Source organism: Nycticebus coucang, chromosome 11 (assembly GCF_027406575.1).
Source record: "Nycticebus coucang isolate mNycCou1 chromosome 11, mNycCou1.pri, whole genome shotgun sequence".
NCBI lineage: Eukaryota > Metazoa > Chordata > Mammalia > Primates > Lorisidae > Nycticebus > Nycticebus coucang.
Window position 1 is genome coordinate 74883550 of NC_069790.1, and position 22314 is coordinate 74905863.

General features: G+C 40.3%; 1 protein-coding gene across 3 annotated transcripts; it reads left to right on the forward strand.

The window, feature by feature from the left end:
- The first annotated feature begins 172 nt into the window (after positions 1-172).
- Positions 173-21386, forward strand: ARMC10 (armadillo repeat containing 10). Of its 3 annotated transcripts, none has more exons than XM_053608556.1 (6): positions 173-619; positions 8543-8691; positions 12303-12437; positions 15170-15346; positions 19893-19964; positions 20996-21386. In XM_053608556.1, exons 1-6 carry the CDS (start codon positions 406-408, stop codon positions 21245-21247), a joined length of 999 nt encoding a protein of 332 aa, XP_053464531.1. In that variant the 5' UTR covers positions 173-405; the 3' UTR covers positions 21248-21386. The 3 variants fall into 3 exon arrangements, with proteins under 3 accessions (XP_053464531.1, XP_053464532.1, XP_053464533.1); XM_053608557.1 differs by having other exon boundaries at positions 173-544; XM_053608558.1 differs by lacking the exon at positions 173-619 and adding an exon at positions 960-1363.
- The last annotated feature ends 928 nt before the right edge of the window (positions 21387-22314 follow it).

Genomic DNA, 22314 nt, shown 5'->3' on the forward strand with positions numbered 1-22314 from the left:
CGCGCTTTCTGGGCCCCTAACGTGAGGAGGGAGGCGGAGCGTCGCGCTTCCCGGGCGCCTAACGTGAGGAGGGAGGCGGAGCCTTGCGCGCCGCCGGGCGGGCCTTACCGGATGCGGCGGCAATCCTGGCTTGTACTGCAGGCTGCGTCTCGGCGCAAGGTGCACGGTCGGTGTTGCTCCTCCCGCTGGCCAGCTTCCCCTTCCCGCCTGGTGGAAGCCGCAGAGACGCGTCGGCCCGTCTGGAACGTTTTAGGATTTTGGCGGGGCGGTTTCCGGGAGGCGGAGCTCGGACTCGCATTTCCTTTTTTCCAGGCCTGGTCCCGGTGGGCAGTGGTGAGACCGCCGCGCCGGCGCCTACGAGTCTCCCGCGCGGCCCCAGAGCTGCTCCCAGCCCTCGGTGGCAGCATGGGCGGCGCCCGGGACGTGGGCTGGGTGGCGGCGGGCCTGCTCCTCGGGGCTGGTGCCTGCTACTGCGTTTATAGACTGACGCGGGGCCGGCGGCGAGGCGGGCGCGGGCTCAGGCTGCGTCCCTCGCGGTCTGCAGGTGAGGCCGCCGGTTGCCCAGCGCGGAGGCGGGGGCCAGAGAAGCGTGGGCGCTCGTGGCTTCCGCGTACTCGGGGTAAATAAGTAGCCAAGGGAGGCCCCAGCGAGGAAGTCGGGTTATTTTGTGGGTGTAGGGTCCTGAGCCGCCTCCCTGCCAACGCTTCTTTGTTCAAAATCCCGGGGAAAATAATTGCCTAAACTTTTCCTGCCTGAGTCTGGCGTCACAGCGGAGGATAGGTTTCTTAAAAACCATTTTGATTGGGCGGTGCCTGTTTTCAGTCGGTAAGGCGCCGGCCCCATATACCGAGCGTGGCGGGTTCAAACCCGGCCCCGGCAGAACTGCAACCAAAAAATAGCTGGGCGTTGTGGCGGGCGCCTGTAGTCCCAGCTACTCGGGAGGCTGAGGCAGGAGAATCGCTTAAGCCCAGGAGTTGGAGGTTGCTGTGAGCTGTGTGAGGCCATGGCACTCTACCGAGGGCCATAAAGTGAGACTCTGTCTCTACAAAAAAAAAACCATTTTGATTGCCTCTCTAAAGCTTGCTTGGGGCCTTTATGTTGCCAAAGGGATTCCTCTCGCTGTGGAAGGGCTGTTGCGGGGCCTGGCACATAGGTTTAAGTTCTGCGTGCAGATGCCCTGGAAGAAGGGATGCCAGAGGGACAATTCTGCTAGCGTTCGACCGGCCTCTGAGATAGGAAGATAGCTTGGAATCACCATGGTCCAGGATCTCGCAACTTGAATATGTCTTGGTAATGCAAACAGTTGTCTGCCGCCCTGCTGGCCGACAAGTGCAAGAAGAGGCTTCTGTCCGGAAGTTGACCGGTACATTAAAACCCTAAAAGCTTTTAAAGTCCTTAACATTTTGCTGAATGTTCTAGGAAAATATTTCAGGTGGTGGAAGCTGTTAGGGGAATAATTTAAAATAATCCTGCCATCAGGAAGCACCTCTCCAAAACTATAGAAGAGAACCTAAAGTTTTGTTGTTATACCAGATTGCCTCGCACATCACAGGCAGTCTGCTAATGGGATGGGAGAAAGAATTACAACCCCTTTATGTAGCTGAGCAGAGACATCCAATTTCATATTAGGTGGGCGTTCTCAAGATAATCTGTCCTTAAGTATTATTATTATATAAGAGTACTTGACAGGCTCAGCGGTTGAGGCGCCGGCCACATACACCAAGGCAGGCAGGTTCAAACGCGGCACGAGCCTACTAAACAGCAATGACAAACGGCAACAAAAAAATATCCGGGCGTTGTGGCAGGCGCCTGTACTTGGGAGGCTGAAGCAAGAGTGTTGCTTAAGCCCCAGAGTTGGATGTTACTGTGAGCTGTGACGCTAGAACACTCTACTGAGGGCAACATAGTGAGACTCTGTCTCAAAAAAAAAAAAAAAGAGTACTTGATAGCACCATTTACTACATAGTTCGCCCTAAATTCACTGGTAATTGGGGTGGTTGTGTTAGCTAATGCCTTTGTGTAGAGGGGGAAAAAAAGCAGATAGTTACAATGTGGAGCCAGACTCACGGAGATGGGGAGAATGGGGCTCTCTCCTACAAGTTTGCATTTCAAAGAATGGTTTAGGCAGCACCCATAGCTCAGTGGGTAGGGCGCTGGCCACTAAGTCTGGCTGGTTCAAACCTGCCAGCCTCTGTATGTGACAGGCGCCCTACCCTCTAAGCTACAGGCTCCACCCAGCCTACTTAGCTTTTAAAAGGATTCACATTTATATCAAAGGGACAAACAGGATTTTTAAATACAAGTTTGTTCAAGGAAATGCATTAACAAAAGGGAGTTGGCGGGGCAGCCCCATATACCCAGGGTGGCGGGTTCAAACCTGACCTTGGCCAAACTGCAACGAAAGAATAGCCAGGCGTTGTGGCAGGTGGCTGTAGTCCCAGCTACTGTGGAGGCTGAGGCAAGACAATCACTTAAGCCCAGGAGTTGGAGATTGCTGTAAGCTGTGATGCCACAGCACTCTACCAAGGGCGATAAAATAAAACTCTGCCTCTTAAAAAAAGAGGGAGTGAGGAGATAGGTCTCTTGGCACTAGGGAGGATTCAGTCTTTTTTAAATTGTATTTGCCCTTGTTGTCTTAGTCTGTTTTATGTTGCTTATAAGAAAATACCTGAAAGTAGGGAATTTGTCCCTTACAGTCATGGAAGCTAACAACTCCAAAGTTGAAGGCCTTCTTCCTGATAGGAACTCTGCAGGGTTCCAAAGCGGCAGGGGTATCACATGGTGAGGGGATTGAACATGTTAACATGCTAGCTCAGGTCCCTCTTCCTCTTAAGCCACCAATCCTCTGTGATGGCTGATTAATCCATTAACCCTGTAATTCATTAATATATGATCCAATCACATCTTAAAGGCCCTGTCAATACTGCCACATTGGGGATTAAGTTTTAATAGGAGTTTTGGAGGGGACATTTAAACCATAACAGTTACAAGCCTAATTCGTTAATATTTGCCATGTCAGAGATACTTTTATATAAGTACATTGGGCAGGCACCCTGGACTCAGATTATCTTCTCCCTTAACTAACTCAACCTGATGAATACTAACAAAGTCATTTAAAATGACCAGTTCCCAAAATCCTCATTATCTTAGGTCAGGCAATTTATAAAGTTAAGTTCACAGTCCCTTCCTTTTTTTTTTTTGCAGTTTTTGGCCAGGGCTGGGTTTGAACCCACCACCTCCGGCATATAGGGCCGGTGCCCTACCCCTTTGAGCCATAGGCACCGCCCAGTCCCTTCTTCCTGAAGCTGCACCTGTATCTTTGAAGAAGACTTGAAAAATATTTATTTTGTCAGTCACCCTTAAATTTTAGAGGATGATCTTTTCTTAAGCTCTAAGAAATTGGTAATTTCTGTACTGTTAAGACTGTTTGAGAACATTGAAAAATATGTAAACAGTCCCAATTCATCTTACAATCTAATGCCAAACCAGACAGGGATAGCATGAAAAGCTATAAATCTGCTTCAATTATGAATAAATATATAAAAAATCTTGAAATACTATCAAATCCATCAGGGAATTAAAGTAATAATATACTAAAAGGACAAGAAGGAGTTGTATTTAGAAAACCAAAAGCTACACGATCTCATAAAAAGATACTAAAGTATTATCATTTCTGAGAAAAACTTAAGCAAGTTAGAAGTAAATAAAAGGAAATATTAAATTGTTAAAGAACATCTATCAAAAGCAGAGCCGGTTGTGGTGGTACACACTTGTAGTCCCAGCTATTCCACAGAATTACTTGATCCTAGGAATTGAAGGCTACAGTGAGCTATAAGAGCACCACTGCACTCCAGGCCAGGTAACAGTGAGACCGCATCTCAAAAAAAAAACAGTACAAGGCTGGGTGAAGTGGCTCACATTTGTAATCCTAACAGTCATTGGGTCTCACTCTGAGAGGCCAAAGCAGGTAGATTGCTTGAGCTCAGGAGTTCAAGACCAGCCTGAGCAACAGTAAGACACATCTAACAAAAATAGAAAAATACCCAAGCATGGTGGTGCTTTGCCTGTAGTCGCAGCTACTTGGGAGGCTGAGGCAAGAGTATCACTTGAGCCAGAGAGGCTGAGGTTACTGTGATTTGTGACACCAGGACACTAGCCTGAGGCAAGAGAGTGAAACTCTGTCTCAAAAAAATAAAGAATCAAAAAGTAAGATGCATACAATGCATACATATATGGTACACTCCCTGTAGGACACAACTACTGCTGTGATTTTTTACCAATTGTGTAAATTATGTAACCTAACAGTTTATACCCTCATCAATATGAGGGTACCCTCTGAAATTAAAGAATGACAAAAATAAGATGCATAAATACTAAGCAAAATTATAATTTGTAGGTGACAAAATGATTTACTTGTAAGAAATCCAAGAGACAGCCTGAGCCAAAGTGAGACCTTATCTGTAAAAATAACTGAGCATTGTGGCAGGCGCCTTCCAGCTACTGGGAGGCTGAGGCAAGAGAATCACTTGAGTCCAAGAGTTTGGAGTTGCTGTGAGCTATGACGCCACAGCACTCTACCAAGGACAACAAAGTGAGATGCTGTCTCTCTCAAAAAAAAAAAAAAAATTATGAGAAATAAATTTTTGTCTTGAATTTTTTTTGTAAACAATTTCGTGAATATTTACTAGAAGCAGTAAGTTTAATATAAAGTATCTTGAAGTCAAATAAATAATACTTAGATCAGTAGCTTCTTGAATACAAGCAATGACAATTCAAAAATTTACTTTAAAATATTCATGATAGCTATAAAAACTAAAAACTATGAGTAAATGTAGCAAGAAACCTACATGAAGATAATATTACTGAAGGGCCCAGGATTACACCAACAGGCTTATCATGTTACTAGGTGAAAAGATCCATGATAATTATCTTGAAATTTGTCTTGCTGCAATGTTTAAATTATTGAAGTCACTTTTTATTCCGTTTGAGAATTGCAATTTCTCCTTTACTGGAGTAAAACCACTGAACTTGAGATTGTTTGACAATGGTACTGGCACAAAGCTAGATGGACATCTAGGTCATGTAGTATTTGACTAACTCACCTGTGTAATAGCAGTCCAAAAACTCACCAGTAGAAGAGCTAAGTATTGGTGATCACCATCCTCTAAAACTTTTAGTTTTAAGTTTTCTTTCTTTACTGAAAAAGTAATGTATGGTTTTTCAAACAAATTAGAATTTATAAAATTAAATTAGGGGCTCATTTTTTTATCACAGGGTGGCCATAAAGTTCATGTGAAATTTTAAATAGTTGTATATTAAGAGGAATGCTCACAAGGGGTGAGGAGAGAAGAGTAATGTACTGGAAATAAAAAGACCTGGGTTCCAGAGCCACTTTTGCATTAATCAGCTTTGTGTCCCATTAATAAAAGTAATAAATATATCAGGAACTCCCAATATTCTAGGCACAAAAATGCTTTGAGGTAGGCATTGTTAACCCCCATTTAACAGATAAGAAAACTGAGGCTTAATGGAGTTAAGATTCTCTGAGGCTCGGCATCCATAGCACAGTGGTTACAGTGTAGCCACATACACTGAGGCTGGTGGGTTTGAACCCAGCCCAGGCCAGCTAAACAATAACAACTGCAACAGGAAAATAGCCCGGCGTTGTGGTGGGCACCTGTAGAGAATTGCTTAAGCCCAAGAGTTTGAGGTTGCTGTGTGCTATGATGGTACAGCAGTCTACTAGAGGCAACGCAGTGAGACTCAAAAAAAAAAAAAAAACTCCCCTTAAAAGAGCCTTACTTGGAGTTTGAACTAGACAGGCTGGCTCCCTAGCCTTTATTAGTTTTAATTACAACATTGAACTTTCTCCCTTCCAAGTGGAAATTCTATGATTTAACACCATTCCCTAGTAAAATTTTATTTGACTATTAATGAAGAATTTATTTTTATTTTATTTATTTATTTATTTATTTTTAGAGACAGAGTCTCACTTTATGGCCCTTGGTAGAGTGCCGTGGCCTCACACAGCTCACAGCAACCTCTAATTCCTGGGCTTAAGCGATTCTCTTGCCTCAGCTTCCCAAGTAGCTGGGACCACAGGCGCCTGCCACAACGCCCGGCTATTATTTATTTATTTATTTATTCTTTATTCTCTTGCCTCAGCCTCCCAAGGAGCTAGGACTACAGGTGCCCACCAGAATGTCCGGCTGTTTTTTTGTTGCTGCAGTTAGGCCAGGGCTGGATTCGAACCCACCACCCTCGGTATATGAGACCACCACCCTACCCACTGAGCCATAGGCACTGCCTGAAGAATTTATGAAATTTTTTTTAGTGGTTTTATAGGATAATATATAACAAGGTAATACGATTTTGAAATATTTCACAAATATGGCTAACTTAAATGTATCACATTTCTGCCATGTACATGTATGTATAAAAGCACACAACTTCAGGGCTGCATAAGAACCTCTGGAGCCAGTTAAAGTTTAACCAACCATTTTATTCAGTGATGAGAAAACTGAGCCCCCAAAACATAAGATGTTAAGTAACTTGCCCATAACTTTTTATTTTCTCTTTTTCTTTGTCTTCCTCACCCCGCCCCCTGCACCCCAGAAAGACTCTCACTTTGTCACCCTGGGTAGAATGCTGAGGCATCATAGCTCAAACTCCTGGGCTCAAAATCCTCTTGCCTCAGCCTCCCGAGTTGCTGGGATACAGGTGTCCACTGCCACACCTGTCTGGTTTTTCTGTTTTTAGTAGAGATTATATCTTGCTCAGGCTAAGTTCAAGCAATCCATCTGCTTTAGCCTCCCAGAGTGCACTTTTTATTTTCATTTCTCTGGTTTCTGTTACTAGCTACCTCTGTGACTTTAGGCAGAGCCCAAATAATTCTCACTAAAGTTTCTTCGTGTATAAAATGAGAGGTTTGAATGAACCCCAAATTCTCTCCATTCTAAAAAGCTATTTTTATCACTTTCCTTTATTTTTTCAAGTGTTATTTGGGTGAAATCCTGTTTTATAAGCATAAATAAGACCAGTAATGGATTCAGAATTAACAGCAGGGCCCTGATCATAAGTCTTTTTTTTTTTTTTTTTTTTTAGAGACATACTCACTTTGTCACCCTCAGTAGAGTATCATGGCGTCACAGCTCACAGCAACCTCCAGCTCTTGGACTGATGGTGATTCTCTTGCCTCAGCCTCCTGAGTAGCTGGGACTAAAAGTACCCACCACAAAGCCTGGCTATTTTTTGGTTGCAGTTTGGCCAGAGCCGGGTTTGAACCCGCCACCCTCGGTATAAGAGGCCAGCGCCCTACTTGCTGAGCCACAGGCGCCACCCTCCTGATCATAAGTCTTAATAATGAGAATCTACTGGCTTTTAACTTTGAGGTTTTCTTAATAGATTTCTCATATGACTCTCAGGACAGCATATCATTTACTGTTTCCCATAATCTGTATTTGTCCCTATCCCTCACATTTTGTTGTGATTCTTCTTTAAGCAATATAGTTACTGTAGTTACATGTTTATTGTACAAAAAATAGAAATTGCTCATGAGCACAGGGTAGGAAATAAAAGTCATTCATGCCAGGTGTGATGGCTCAGCCTATTATCTCCACATCTTGGGAGTCCTAGACTGGAGGATTATTTGAGTCCAGGAGTTGGAGACTAGCCTGAGCAACATAGCAAGACCTGTCTTTACGAAAAAAAAAATTTTTAAGTTTCTTTTGTGATGATTTCTAGAAAGAGGATTTTTTTAAATTGTTGAACTATTCTAAAAATCATGGAGCAGATCCAGCATTTGACAATTCTAGCTCCTACTCAAAATGATGACTTTTCTCTTGTCATCACCACCAGTAAAACTATTATTCTGGCATCCCAGTTATCATGCCTTATTCCTGTAAATCAAACAAAAATGCCACACTGGCAACAGGATTGGTTATTCCCACAGCTTTTCTTCTATTTGCTGTCCTCAGAAAAGGTCTGCTAAATTCAATCCAATTTCTTAATATATATCCTACAGATAAATGTTCCATTGGATGAGTGTGCATGGTTTTTTAAAAGAAGAAACAGAAAAATGCTATCATTAAAAGTATATTTGATCCATCTGGGAGGCCAGGGCCAGAGGATCCCTTGAGCTCAGGAGTTTGAGACCAGCCTGAATAAGGGTGGGACCCTGTCATTACTAAAAATAAAAAAAAAAATAGCTGGGTATTGTGGCACACCTGGAGTCTCAGCTACTCGGGAAGCTGGAGCAACAGAATAAGACTTTGTCTCAAAAAAACAAAATGTATTTGCATCCAGTGTCTTACTGACAGACACATACATACCAAGTGACCATTGGCTAATTTCTTGATGTCTAGAAGGCTAAGTTTTCCATTGTAAATTGAGAATACTAATAGTATCTCTTTCCTACAGTTGCTTGAGGATTAAATGACATTAAAAGTATAAAGTGCTTAATACTGTATCAGTATGTGTTTAATATTGTTTTATAAATCTAAGAAAAACTATACTGATTTTAGGTAACTTTCTTCTTATGCAGAAGACTTAACCAATGGTTCATATGATGATGTCCTAAATACTGAACAACTTCAGAAACTCCTTTACCTGCTTGAGTCAACTCAAGATCCTGTAATTATTGAAAAAGCTTTGGTTACTGTGGGTAACAATGCAGCCTTTTCAGTTAACCAAGTAAGTACCCTTGTCTCAGCAAACAAGTCCTTCATTGTACACTAACAGTAATTGTGACCCTAGATAAGTTACCTACCCACCCAGAGCCTCAATTCCTCATTATATAATCTGGCTACTTAATAGCTACAATACAATGTTTATTTCTGAAAAGCATAACCTCATAGGAGTATGATTAATAGGATTCTAGATCCCTACAAAGTTGGTCATTGGCATCACATTCATAATAAGTGTATCGAATCAACATTTAGCATTGCATGAGTTTTTAAATTATTTGAAATTTAGCATGTCAGTAAAACAGTAAAAGCATCTAACATTTAAGTACATGTTTTTAAATTATATGGATGGTTCTGGTGCAGGTAGTCCCTGGACCACACTCTGACAATCAACAATGAGTATAGAATGGTCTTCAAGTAGAGACTTAACACCAATACTAAAGAGCTGGCTGGTGCAGTGGCTCACACTTGTAAGCCTCTGGGGGGCTGAGGCGGGAGGATGGCTTGAGCTTTGGTTTCAAGACCAGCCTGATCAAGAGTAAAACCCCATTCTACTAAAAATAGAAAAATTAGCCAGATGTATAGCAGGTGCTTATAGTTCCAGCCACTCAAGAAGCTGAGGCAGGAGGATCCCTGGAGCCCAGGAGTCTGAGGTTGCTGTGAGCTACGATGATGGCCCCAGCTCTCTATCCAGGGTGACAGAGTGAGACTCCTTTCTCAAAAAAAAAAAAAAAAAAAAAAGACAAAAGAGCTTAATTTGGATGTTTCCTCCCTATTTCCACCTTCTCCACCCCTAACCCCCCCACCCCCCGGCATGGGAAAATAGTTTAAATTATTTTTTAATATTTTTAACTAATGTCCTTTTTTAACATTGTCATAAATGCAAAATTATTTTCAATGTATACTTCATTTCAGTCTCATCTTCTCCAGAATGGCAAGGTTTACTGTGAAGCTGTGAAGCTTTATAGGGAGAGAGAGAGAACCTTTGTGCATTACCTACTCTTCCAGTTATAAGTGACAGAATCCAAGTTAAATTATTTTAAGCCACAAAGGGAAATACTGAGCTCAGCTAACTTGGACATCTAAGAATAGCATTGGTTTCAGGCATAACCAAATCTAGTTCAAGGTTGGAGAAAGAGTTATCGGAGCTCTCTTCCTTGTTATCTTTTCTTTTCTTTCTTTTTTTTTTTTTTTTTTTTTTTTTGAGGCAAGAGTCTTGTTGTGTCACCCTGCATAGAGTGCCATGGCATCATAGCTCACAGCAACCTCAAACTCTTGGGCTCAAGCTATCCTTTTGCCTTAGCTTTCCAAGTATCTGGAACTACAGATGCCCACCACAATGCCCAGCTAGTTTTTCTGTTTTCAGTAGAGATGGGGTCTCACTGTTGCTGGTCTTGAACTCCTGAGCTCAAGTGTTCCACCCACCTCCGTCTCCCAGAGTGCTAGGCTTACAGGCATGAGCCACTACCCATAGCTGGGTAGAGCGCTCTCTTTCTCTGCTTTTTGGCTTTACTTATGCCTGCTTTTCTTTACATATTTGTCTGTCTCTCTCGCCACAAAGAGGTTTTCTTCAAAGGGATGGAAAGCCCTTGGCCTCTCAAGTCTTCATCCAATAGCTCATGATCCAAGAGGTGGATTGTTCTGATAGGATCGAGTGCCTATCCCTTAGGTCCATCTCTGGGTCAAGGGACCATGCCCTGTTATAATTAGGCCTGGCTTACCATGAGCATCCTATAGCCAAGCAGTGGAGTGGATTAGAGCACATGTAACTAGTGTTTCCACCAGGAACTATGTGGGATGGAGGAGGTGCCATGTCTGCCTCAGTGGAAAGGGGCAGCAAACAAAGAATAACAATAGATGGTGACTAATTTGTTAACCCACCTCTTTTGGAGTATTTTTTTTCTTTCAGTTTTGGTTGGGGCTGGTTTTGAACCCACCACCCCCAGTATATGGGGCCAGTGCCCTACTCCTTGAGGTGCAGGCACTGCCTGTTTTCTGGAGTATTTCTGATGCCATAATTTTATACTGCTCTGAAACAAGTTGTAGTCAGAGTGGGCCAAAAGCCACCGGAAAACAAGTACTTCCTTGAGCAGTAGAGGTCAAGTGTCCTTCATCAATTATAGTGCCTTGATCTGTCTTAACCATTCAATTTTAGAAAGAAAAGACTGTTTTCTAGTAACTATAAGTCCTTTGAAAGAACCTGGAATTTTAGAGGGAAAGTTTCTTTTTTTCCCTAATATTAAGCTAACCCTTAAACAGTAAAGTAAAATATTGGGTTCCTTGTAAAGAATAGATGATGGCAATCTTTTTCTGATAGGATAGCATGTCTTGGCCTGAGAAGAGTAACTTTCAGCGTATTTTTCTTGTAATAATTAAAACAGGCCAGGCATGGTAGCTCACGCCTCTAATCCTAGCACTGTGGGAGGCCAAGGCTGGTGGATTGCTTGAGCTCAAGTTCGAGACCAGCCTGAACAAAAGTGAGAACCCATGTCTACTAAAAATAGAAAAACTGAGGCAAGTGGGTCGCTCAAGCCCAGGAGTTTGAGGTTGCTATGTGCTGTTGATGATGACATGGTACTCTACTCAGGGCGACAGCTTTAGACTAACTCTGTCTCAAAAAATAAAAAAGGAATATGTGTTAACAAAACACTACTTTAGTATTTTAAATCTTAACACTTCTAGGTTGGGTACAGTGGCTCACACCTATAATTCTACCACTTGGAGAGGCCAAGGTAGGAGGATCGCTTGAGGCTAACAGTTCAGGACAGCCTAGGAAACAAGACACTATTCTCTAAAAACATTTTAAAAATTAGCCAAATGTGATGGCCCGTGCCTATAGCCCTGCCTACTTGGGAGGCTAAGGCAACAGGATTGCCTGAGCCCAGTAATTCAAGGTTACAATGAGCTATGATCAGTCCACTGCATTCTAGTCTGGGAGACCCTCTTTCTTAAAAAAATAAATAAATTGGCCAGGCACAATGACGAATGCCTGTAATCCTAGCACTCTGGAAGGCTGAGGCAGGCGGATCACTTGAACTTGGGAGTCTGAGACCTGCGTTAGCAAGAATGAGACTCTATCTCTACTAAAAATAGAAAAATAACTGTTGTGGCAAGTGCCTGTAGTCCCAGCTATTTGGGAGCTAAAGTAGAAAGATTGTTTGAACCCAGGAGTTTGAGGTTGCCATGAGCTATGCTGATGCCACAGTACTCTAGCCTGGGCAACAGATTGAGACTCTGTCTCAAAACGAATGAATGAATTTAAATTCACTTCCAAATTTGCTTTCAATATATAAGTTACATAATGAAAAGCCAGATACTCAAGTTGGGTACAACCCATAATTCATTTCAAAGTAAAATAATTTTGTTTATAAACTGCTTCAAGGTCATTATAGTAGCACTGCAAGTCTTAATTGTATTTCTGTGCTACAGTTTAAGTGATTATATATCTTAATAATTTTTATTTTCTGGTAAGATTTTTTCTTAAAGTAGGAATTACAGATTTCTGTATAGCAAAGGTATTTTCAAAAAGACATTCATTTTTAGTTATATTTGTGGATGCAAAGATTCAATAAACGGGATGCACATAGAACTCATGTTTTTTTTCTTTTTCCCTCTTAGGCTATTCTTCGTGAATTGGGTGGTATCCCAATTGTTGGAAACAATATCAATAGTCCTAACCCCAGTATTAAAGAGAAAGCTTTAAATGCATTAAATAATCTGAGTGTGAATGTTGAAAACCAAATCAAAATAAAGGTAAGTTGTCTAAAATCACAAATGTATGAGCTTTTCTGTAAATGAAAAAGAAAATAAAAAGGCAATTAATGAAACTTTAGTACATTATCCTTTATAACTTTATGGTCAAGAATTACCTTTAGAGGAACAGAGAAGAAGGTAGAAGAAGGAGGAACCTCAACCAGCCAGTAAGAGGTGCAATTAAACTTTAAAAGTTGGGGTTCAGTTTAATTCAAGTGCTAAAGGGACTAGGCCAGGGTTAGATAAACATTAACAGAAAGACACAATAAATTTGGAAATTATGTTAATTCAGTTCTACATTTATTGAATTCCTGCTCTGTGGTCTGGAGTATAGGAATGCATATGGTACAACTCTTTTTCTAAGAAAGATACGAGGTTGGACAATTAAGTTCTCAAACTCATCCTAGGAAAAGTGCTACATATCTCATTGCTGAATATCACTACAGGCACCTTTGAGGTACTCGCTTTAGGAAGCTATGCACCTTCAAAGCAATTTTGGAACTCCTTCTGGAATGGCCATCAGCACAGTCATCATACAAGGTCTGATGATTAAGTTCACAAACTCATCCTAGAAAAAGTGCTACATACCTCATTGCTGAATATTACTATGGTCACCAGGTGGCCAAGGGGAGTACTTTGAATGTGACCATAGTGATATTCAACAATGAGGTATGTAGGACTTTTTCTAGGAAGACTTCTCAAACTTGAGTCACATCATAGAAGGAGGGATAAGGCAAGTCCAAAAGTAGTTGTAATTCAAGATGGAATATGAGGAGATTGGAGATTTGTAGAAAAGAGAGATCTGAGCTGAAAGTTTCTATAAGAGGTGGAGTCTTACCTGCTTCTTAAGAATGTCTAAGGTTTCCATAGATAGAGTTGGTGAAGGAGAGAATTCTAAAAGAAAGCAAGATGAGGTGGGCACAGCTCTTCAAATAACTGAGCTCGCCCATTTGGTTATCTTGTTATGAGAATTGTGAAATGATGAAGAGATTCAGATACAATAAGTATGTAAATATTCTACACATTTTAGGAAATGCTTTGAAAGACATCCGTATCTTATGAAAAGATTTTTTTGATTTATATGATTTATAAAGAACTAAAGAAAATGCCATGTTTTTAAAGGATCGATGTGTAATGAAATTGTGACCTCAGAAAGCCAGTGGACTTTTAAATGTAATTTAGATCTTGAAATCAGATTAAGTCTTTGCTTCACTGCCATTACTTTATATGGTAATATGGATACATTTGGGGATTTTTTTTTTTATTAATAATGGCTGTGGAGCAATTGGTAACTTTTTATTCCTACAAATTAGGGGGGAAAATTTTGCCAGTTAGAACTTTTGGGCAAGTTCACATTTATTTAGGTAGATACCAATTACCTGTGAATCATAATTTTTCCAACCTGGAAAGATCATGGCCAGACACAGAAAATAGAATTTCAGATTTCCATTTCATCACACTAGTTTAGTTCTGTTGAGTACTACTAGCATTGCATTACTTTTTGCCAGTGGTACATTATATACATATACCTAGGTAAGTAAGGAGAATCTTGGACCAAGTAAAATTTTGCTCTGTTTACTTTTTTTTTCTTTTTTTTTTTTTTTTTTGAGATACTCACTGTATCACCCTCAGTAGAGTGAGATGGCATCACAGCTCACAACAACCTCAAACTCTAGGCTTAAGCCAGCAGTTCTCAACCTGTGGATCACGACCCCTTTGTAACAATGAAAATACATCTTGTATATCAGATATTGACATTACGATTCATAACATTAGCAAAATTAGAGTTATGAAGTAACAATGAAAATAATTTTATGGTTGGGGGGGGTCACCACAACATGAGGAACTGTATTAAAGGGTCACGGCATTAGAAGACATTAAGAAGGTTGAGAACCACTGGCTTAAGCGATTCTCTTGCCTCAGCCTCCCAACCAGCTGGGACTACAGGTGCTACAGGACTACAATAGCTACAGGCTATTTTTTTGTTGCAGTTGTCATTGTTGTTTAGCAGGCCCGGGTTGGGTTCAAACCCAAACCCACCAGCCTCAGTGTATGTGGCCGGTGCCCTACCCACTGAGCAATGAGCACCAAGCCTGCTCTGCTTTCCTTTTGATAGAATTAATTCTTAAGAAAAATTTTATTTCACATTATCCTCCTATTCTTTACTTCTGACATAATATAGCTCTCTAGACTCTACTGCTAAGATACTTACAGTGATGCAATATGGCCCCATGCATCTTCCCTGATGGTGATGTGCTCTGATAATTTAAAATAGAAAAGTGGACTAAGTTGGGAGGCCCCCAACAAGAGGGAGGCCACTGCAGTTGAGAGGATGATCTCTGGACTTGGACATTGCTTTCCCCACCTGCTGACTGACACTGGGCAGGGAACTCAAGAGCCTTGAAGGCTTTCAAGTCTTTGTAAGATGAGCATAATAACACACATCTCATTCAGATAGTCTTCAGGATTAAGGAGATATATTTGTAATATGGTAAGCACAATGCCTGGTATTATCCAAGTCAGCTTTAAAAATGTTACCAAATTTGTCTAGAGCCAAAGAGAGAGGTAAAAGAAAATTAAAAGTTACCAAAATTTGGACATCAGATAAAAATGTATTTTCTGAGGAGCTGGTACCATCTTGAACAATAACCCTACTCCTAATCTGTGCAGAAAAGTATTTAATAGAATTTTGGAGATTCTCAGATGCTCATTTTCCTCCTCTCTGCCTTCAGATATACATCAATCAAGTCTGTGAGGATGTCTTCTCTGGTCCCCTGAACTCTGCTGTGCAGCTGGCAGGATTAAGATTGTTAACAAACATGACTGTTACCAACGACCACCAACACATGCTTCACAGTTACATCACAGATCTGTTCCAGGTGTTGCTTACTGGAAATGGAAGCACCAAGGTATGAAACAGTTATTATGTGACGTACGAAGAGTTACTGCATAAGATTTTTAGATTCAAATTGAATTTCCAGGCTACCTGCCTTAAGTTGATGTCCCTCAAAAAAGAGGAAATTTAATCAAGGTTCACATTAGGCCTAAGAAAATATATATATATATATATATATATATTTATTTTTTTTTTTTTTTTGCAATTTATGGCCAGGTCTGGGTTTGAACCCACCACCTCCAGCATATGGAGCCAGTGCCCCACTCCTTTGAGCCACAGGCACCGCCCAAGGAAGTATATAATTTTTATCCCCTAATAGTGCACTATGAAATTAACATGTGAAAATCATCTGTTATCTCCCTTATCAGTGGATTCATGTTGATTTTGCTTTTGACAATTACCTTTTATTGAAGCAAATTAGCTAGGTTCCCCCTACCAGACATGGGAACAATTTGATTAAAAGAAGTCTTTGAATAATAGTGATGGTTAGTTGAATTTTTGGCTTATCTCAGTGTTCACAAAATGATTATTTAATTTAGCCATTATTTGTAGAAAATAAAGTGAATTGAATATGTGAAAGATGTCTCAGTGCATCATTCTGTCCAGTTACACAGATACAGGGGGCAACAGACAGAGAGCTGAAGCAAGGACTCTGGAGACAACCTATGAAAGTTTCTTGAGTAAAGTGCAGTGTCACAATTGCCATTTTTCAAGAGAAGATAGCATAGGGCGGCGCCTGTGGCTCAAAGGAGTAGGGCACCAGTCCTATATGCCTGAGGTGGTGGGTTCAAACCCAGCCCCAGCCAAAAACTGCAAAAAAAAAAAAAAGAGAGAGAGAAAATAGCATAAAATAGAATGTGGGCTAGTGAAAGTTCAGATGAGTTCATTGTTCGTCGGGGTTTTACTGTATTGGTCTGTATTCTCTAGGGCAGTTGATACCAAAATGGCACAAACATTTTAGAAGGACTAGTTTTGAAGCTATACTCCAAATATCCACTATCACTGCAGTTATTCCTGAGGTTATCAGGATATGATTACATAAGAGCCTTGCTGAAATCCTGCTTTTATGTTTCTGATGTGCTTTTCACATTTCTAGCAGCAAACTTACTTGGATCTGGTCCAAGATGTACCCAAAGGCATTCAAAATTAAATTTAAGAACAAGTACACTTCTAGCAATATTGCTGCATCCCCCTGGCAATTTCCAACATGCATGCACCATCTTTCTCCGGTGGAGCAAGATGGCTTCCAGCCCCTGAAGGCCCATGGAAGCTCCTTCCTTCTCTACTCCATGGTGTTGCCACTGTAGGAGAATCCTCCACCTGACTCTACAGCTGCTTTATTCAAAACCTCAGGAGGAACACTGAGTTCAGAGCCAGGCAAGTGTGGCCTTTGGGCTATATGTATCTGTCTCAGACATGGTGTGTGTTTTAGTATATTTTTTTGACTTTTTAAAAGGTGACTCACACCACAATAGCATATTCTATTTTTGTTTAGTTGTGTTGTGTTTTTCCATTACATTGACTAGAACAGTATTTCTGGGATAGAAAATTTGCTTTTTTGGTCTGTCTTAGTACATACCTAGCCACTAATCACAACATTGATTCTCCGTAAAAATTGAGTTTAAAGTTCCAGCTTGCAAATAACCTTTTGGATAGTCATCCATTTGTTAGTGGGAAAATCTATCCATTTTAAGTATTGTCTTAATAAATAACCACTAAAATGATTTTTAAAATATGTTATTTACTTAAGTCAGGGACCTCAGTGTACTCTCATAACCTTTTGTGTACACCACTGATTCATAACTAAATACAAATAGTGAAAGATTAATATAAGTAAACTGTGTTCACTGCATCTGCAATGAGAACAAATCAAATGGCTTAAAATAAATGTCCTAATGTCACCACAAGATGATGCATGCAACAAGAGGGAAAAAAAAATAGAGGCCTTACTATGGTTTTAATCTACAGTTGTACTTCATATATTTCTTTCTCATGTTTAACTCTCTTTTACAGAGGATAGCAACATTAAATTTTAGTACAGGATACCAAATAGCTATTGCTATTGCTGTTGCTGTTCCCTGGTTGTATACCTGCCCTCTTTGACTATTAGTGAACCTTTTTAGGTTTTCTTGATTTCACCCAGGCTTATTTCATAGGTTTAGGACCATCCTATTTCATAACTCTTATACCTTTTCTCCTAATCATAACTTCACTGACATTGGAATCAGGTGTCTTTTCTTAAGACTTAATTCTTGGTGTTGCTGACAGCCAATTAGGCCAGATGAGATCTGGCAGTGACCTCCAGGGAGTACATTAAAGAAGGATCAGCAGTCTCCTTTCTCTTTCACCTGAAGAAGTCATGTGTGTGAAAAAGTGTTTACACAAGGAATTTACCAGTGGTTATCATTGGAGAGTGGGATGGGCTGATAGGATGGTGGCTTTTGTTTTTACCTTGTTCCCTTCTACACTGCTTAACATTTTTATCATGACTAAATATTTACTTTATCAAAATAAATAATTGATAAAAACAATAAAATTAAGCAAAACCTTATGTCCTCCTTAATAAATTAGCATGATCAAAGGAATTACAATTATATAGGATGTGTACACAGTTAAAGGCCAGAAGAGAAACACCAAAACTTGTTTTTTGTTTTTGTTTTTGTTTTTTTTTTCAGTTTTTGGCTGGGGCTGGGTTTGAACCTGCCACCTCCAGCATATAGGGGCCAGCACTCTACTCCTTTGAGCCACAGGTGCTGCCCCAACACCAAAACTTGATCATTTCTGGTCATGGAAAATTTCTCTTTGTGCTTTTCTATATTTAAAAAAAAAAAAAAAAAAAGTCGGGCAGCACCTGTGGCTCAAAGGAGTAGGGTGCCAGCCCCATATGCCAGAGGTGGTGGGTTCAAACCTAGCCCTGGCCAAAAAAAAAGTCTATAGTAAGGATCTACTGCCTTTGCAATTTAAAAAAAAAAAAAAAGAAGTTTCTTTGGCCGGGCACCTGTCTCACTTTGTGGCCCTCGGTAGAGTACTATGACGTCATAGCTCACAGCAACCTCAAACTCAAGGGATTCTCTTGCCTCAGGCTCCTGAGTAGCTGGAACTATAGGCGCCAACGAAAACACCTGGCTAGTTTTTAGAGATGGTGGTCTCACTCTTGCTCAGGCTGGTCTTGAACTTATGAGCTCAAACAATCCACCCACCTTGGCCTCCCAGAGTGCTAGAATTACAGCCACTGCCCCTGGCATATTTGAATGTTTTTACTACTAACTTTTCAGTTGTAAGTGACAAGAATACTGATATTTTAGCTAGTAGGCTATTAAATAGCATTTGTTTGCTTATTCATATCACTGTGCCTATTTACATGATTATAAAACATTTTTCACATAAAGATAACCTCAGAGATTCATAGTAACTCACTTAAAAGAGAAGAGCCATATTATTTATTTAGTCTTGGTAATTAAACTGTTCCAAAATTTTTAATGCTTTAAGTAGAAACGAACTGGGATTCAAGAGTTTTTAATTTTTTCATTGTTTTTTCATTTTTTTTCAAATTAATATGAGGGTACAAATTTTTAGGTTACATTGTTCTCACTTTTGAGGGTGAAGTTCCATTTGTAGAAAAGCCCCTCACCCAAGGAGCATGTTATACACCCTCACATTGTGCACATTGAGATCCCGCCTCATGCCCTCCCTCCTGCCAATCGTCCTCCCTCCTTCCCCCTCCAGCTTCCCTCTACCCCGAACTAGGCTCTTACAAGAGTTTTTAAGATCACTTATTGGCCAGACACTGGTTCACAACTGTAATCCCAGTACTTTGGGAGTCCAAGGCAGGAGAATTGCTTGTGGCCAAGAATTTCAGCCAGTCTGGGAAACTTAGCAAGACCCTGTCTCTACAAAAAAAAAAAAACTAGCCAGGCATGGTGGCCTTACTTGTAGTCCCGGCTACCCAAAAGATTGAGGCAGGAGGCTTGCTTTAGCCAAGAAATTCAAGGTTGCAATGAGCTGTGATCGCACAACTACACTCTAGCCTGAGCAACAGAGTGAGGCCCTTCCTCAAAGGAAAAAAAAAAAAATTATTTACGTTAAGCTTACTAATATGTTAGTGTGTGAGTCTAGAGTGATTGTATAGACATTTATAGTAATGTCTCCCCCATCTCCCTAACAGTGTAATTGAAAAAATAAGGTTTAAATGACGCTGTAAGAGCTGAGAATGGCCAAGTGTTGTAGAGTTCAGAGAGAGAGAAAGAAACCTTTTAAGTAGGATGAATTGAGAAGGCTTCATGGAATAGAGAGAATGTGAGCCAGTCTTGGGAAGCATAGGCAGGACTTTAAAAGGAGAACATGGGCTCGGGAGGCTGAGGCAAGAGAATCGCGTAAGCCCAAGAGTTAGAGGTTGCTGTGAGCCGTGTGACGCCACGGCACTCTACCCGAGGGCCGTACAGTGAGACTCTGTCTCTACAAAAAAAAAAAAAAGGAGAACATGGGGAGAAGACAGCATGTCTGGGAAAGAAGATGCATGCTTGCTGGTCTGAAATAAACAAATATTCTGATTATTTCAGGTTCAAGTTTTGAAACTGCTTTTGAATTTGTCTGAAAATCCAGCCATGACAGAAGGACTACTCAGTGCCCAAGTAAATAGTTTACATATTTATTTTGTAAATTCACACATAGATTTGGATGAACTTATCTAGAAAAATTTATCCTAAAATGTTAACAGGGTTATCTCTGAGAAACAATATTAAAGATGGCCTTTTTGTTCTTTTTTTCATATATAAATGCCCTAATGAGTATATTTTAACTTTTGAAAAGATTTTCATTCTCTCTTGCAACAATAAATTATAATCTCTACCAAATTTTGTATGCGCTTACGCCGTCCCTTCTTTTATACTTGACCTTTTTTTGTTAACGTGTATCCTAGTATCCATAGAAATAGCAGTACTGAGTCATCAGTAGCTGCTAGAAGCTGGGCTGAGTGTCGAGACACCCCAGTTAGCATAGCATGACACCATGTCCCTATGTGTCCTCATGCATTCTGTGGTCCAGAGGAAAGACAAAACTATGTATCAAACAAGATGATTGAAAGTTGTGATGTGTTCTGAAGGAAGCAGAAGTGATGCTGAGATGGAACGGAGCTCAACTTCTACAGAAAAAGGGCTGTCTTATTCATCTCATCTGTGTTCCCAGCTCTGTACCCTGTATTATGTGTGAACATTACAGGGATTGGTGAATTAATAAGTTACTATGAAAACTATGTAATGGGTCTTATAAAGGAAATAACTACATTCTGGGATTCCAAAGAAATTGTATTTTTCAACTAAAACACAAAACTACTTTTTTCCATTAGTATGGACATAAGGATGCATAAGGTTTTATACATTTAAATTATGCAATTTTAGGGTTTTCTATGAAATTTTGAAAATGTAAAACATTTAATGCAGTGAAATGTGAAAATGTGGGCAGCACCTGTGGCTCAAAGGAGTAGGGTGCCGGCCCCATATGCTGGAGGTGGCGGGTTGAATCCCAGCCCCAGTCAAAAACTGCAAAAAAATAAATAAATAAAATTACTTAATTAACTAAAAAAAAAAAGAAATGCGAAAATACATGTAGATGATGTTTTCATGTATTATTAATATAGACTACTACTCATTGCTTCCTCTTTCAGGTGGATTCGTCATTCCTTTCCCTTTACGATGGCAACATAGCAAAGGAGATTCTTCTTCGAGCACTTACATTATTTCAGAACATAAATAACTGCCTCAAAATGGAAGGCTGTTCAGCTACACAGCCTTTCACTGAAGGTTCATTGTTTTTCCTGTTATATGGAGAAGAGTGTGCCCAGAAAATAAGATCTTTAGTTCATCACCATGACGCAGAGGTGAAGGAAAAGGTTGTAACAATAATACCAAAAATCTGATGAGTCAGTCATATTTTCCCAAAGAGAAATACAGCTAGAAATAGCACACATAAGCTTCTTATTTCCAATCTTCCTGATCAGGGGATTCTTCCAGTTGCTGAATTTAAACAGTAAATACCACATTTCATCATTAACACAGTTGCAACTTGCCATGGTCTTCAGGTTTATTTTGGACTTGATACCAAGTGAATATAAAAGCTTGTAATGAAATCATTTATTTTGCTGTTTACTCAGATACTTCAGATATTTTCTCTACATGAAGTGGCAGTGACCTTTTTTACACATAAGCTACCCTTCTGTTTGAAGTGATTTACAGTTAACCTGAGACAGCATTAGGGTGTGATAAAATGGTTTTTGAACTACCATAGAAATGACCTTGTTCTTTTAGTAGCAGTGTGATTCTGATCTCTAAGTTCACCTCCCAGCCTGGCCAGATAGCTTTCAAAAGTCTATTCTAATCATGTCTAGTCAATGAAAAATGTAAACTTTTAGGAGAGGATGTTTCCTAAGACTCACCCATTCCCATTCAGTGTTCCAGTATATAAAGATGTTGTTACATATAAAATACTGGGATCAATCAAAATGTCCATCTTTAGGCAGCTGGTTAAGTCAATTTCACAAAGAACAAAGCACGCTCGGCACACGTAGCACAGTGGTTATGGCACCAACCATGTACACTGAGGCTGGTGGGTTCAAACCCGGCCCGGGCCAGCTAAACAACAATGACAACCACAACAAAAATACCCAGGCATTTTGGCAGGAACCTGTAGTCCCAGCTACTGGGAGGCTGAGGCAAGAGAATCACTTAAGCCCAGGAGTTTGAAGTTGCTGTGAGCTATGACATAGCACTTAACCAAGGGCAACATAGTAACACTCTGTCTCAAAAAAGAAAAAGAATGAAGCAGGTATAAATGTGATGTCAAAAGACATCCATATCCATGAATTTTTTTTTTTTAAAATGATTGCATGTGTTTTTTTTTAAATGAAAAATATTTATGTTTATCAGCAGAACACTTAGATATCCAAACTCCTAGGATAGGACTGGGGAATGAGGAAATGACTTCTAT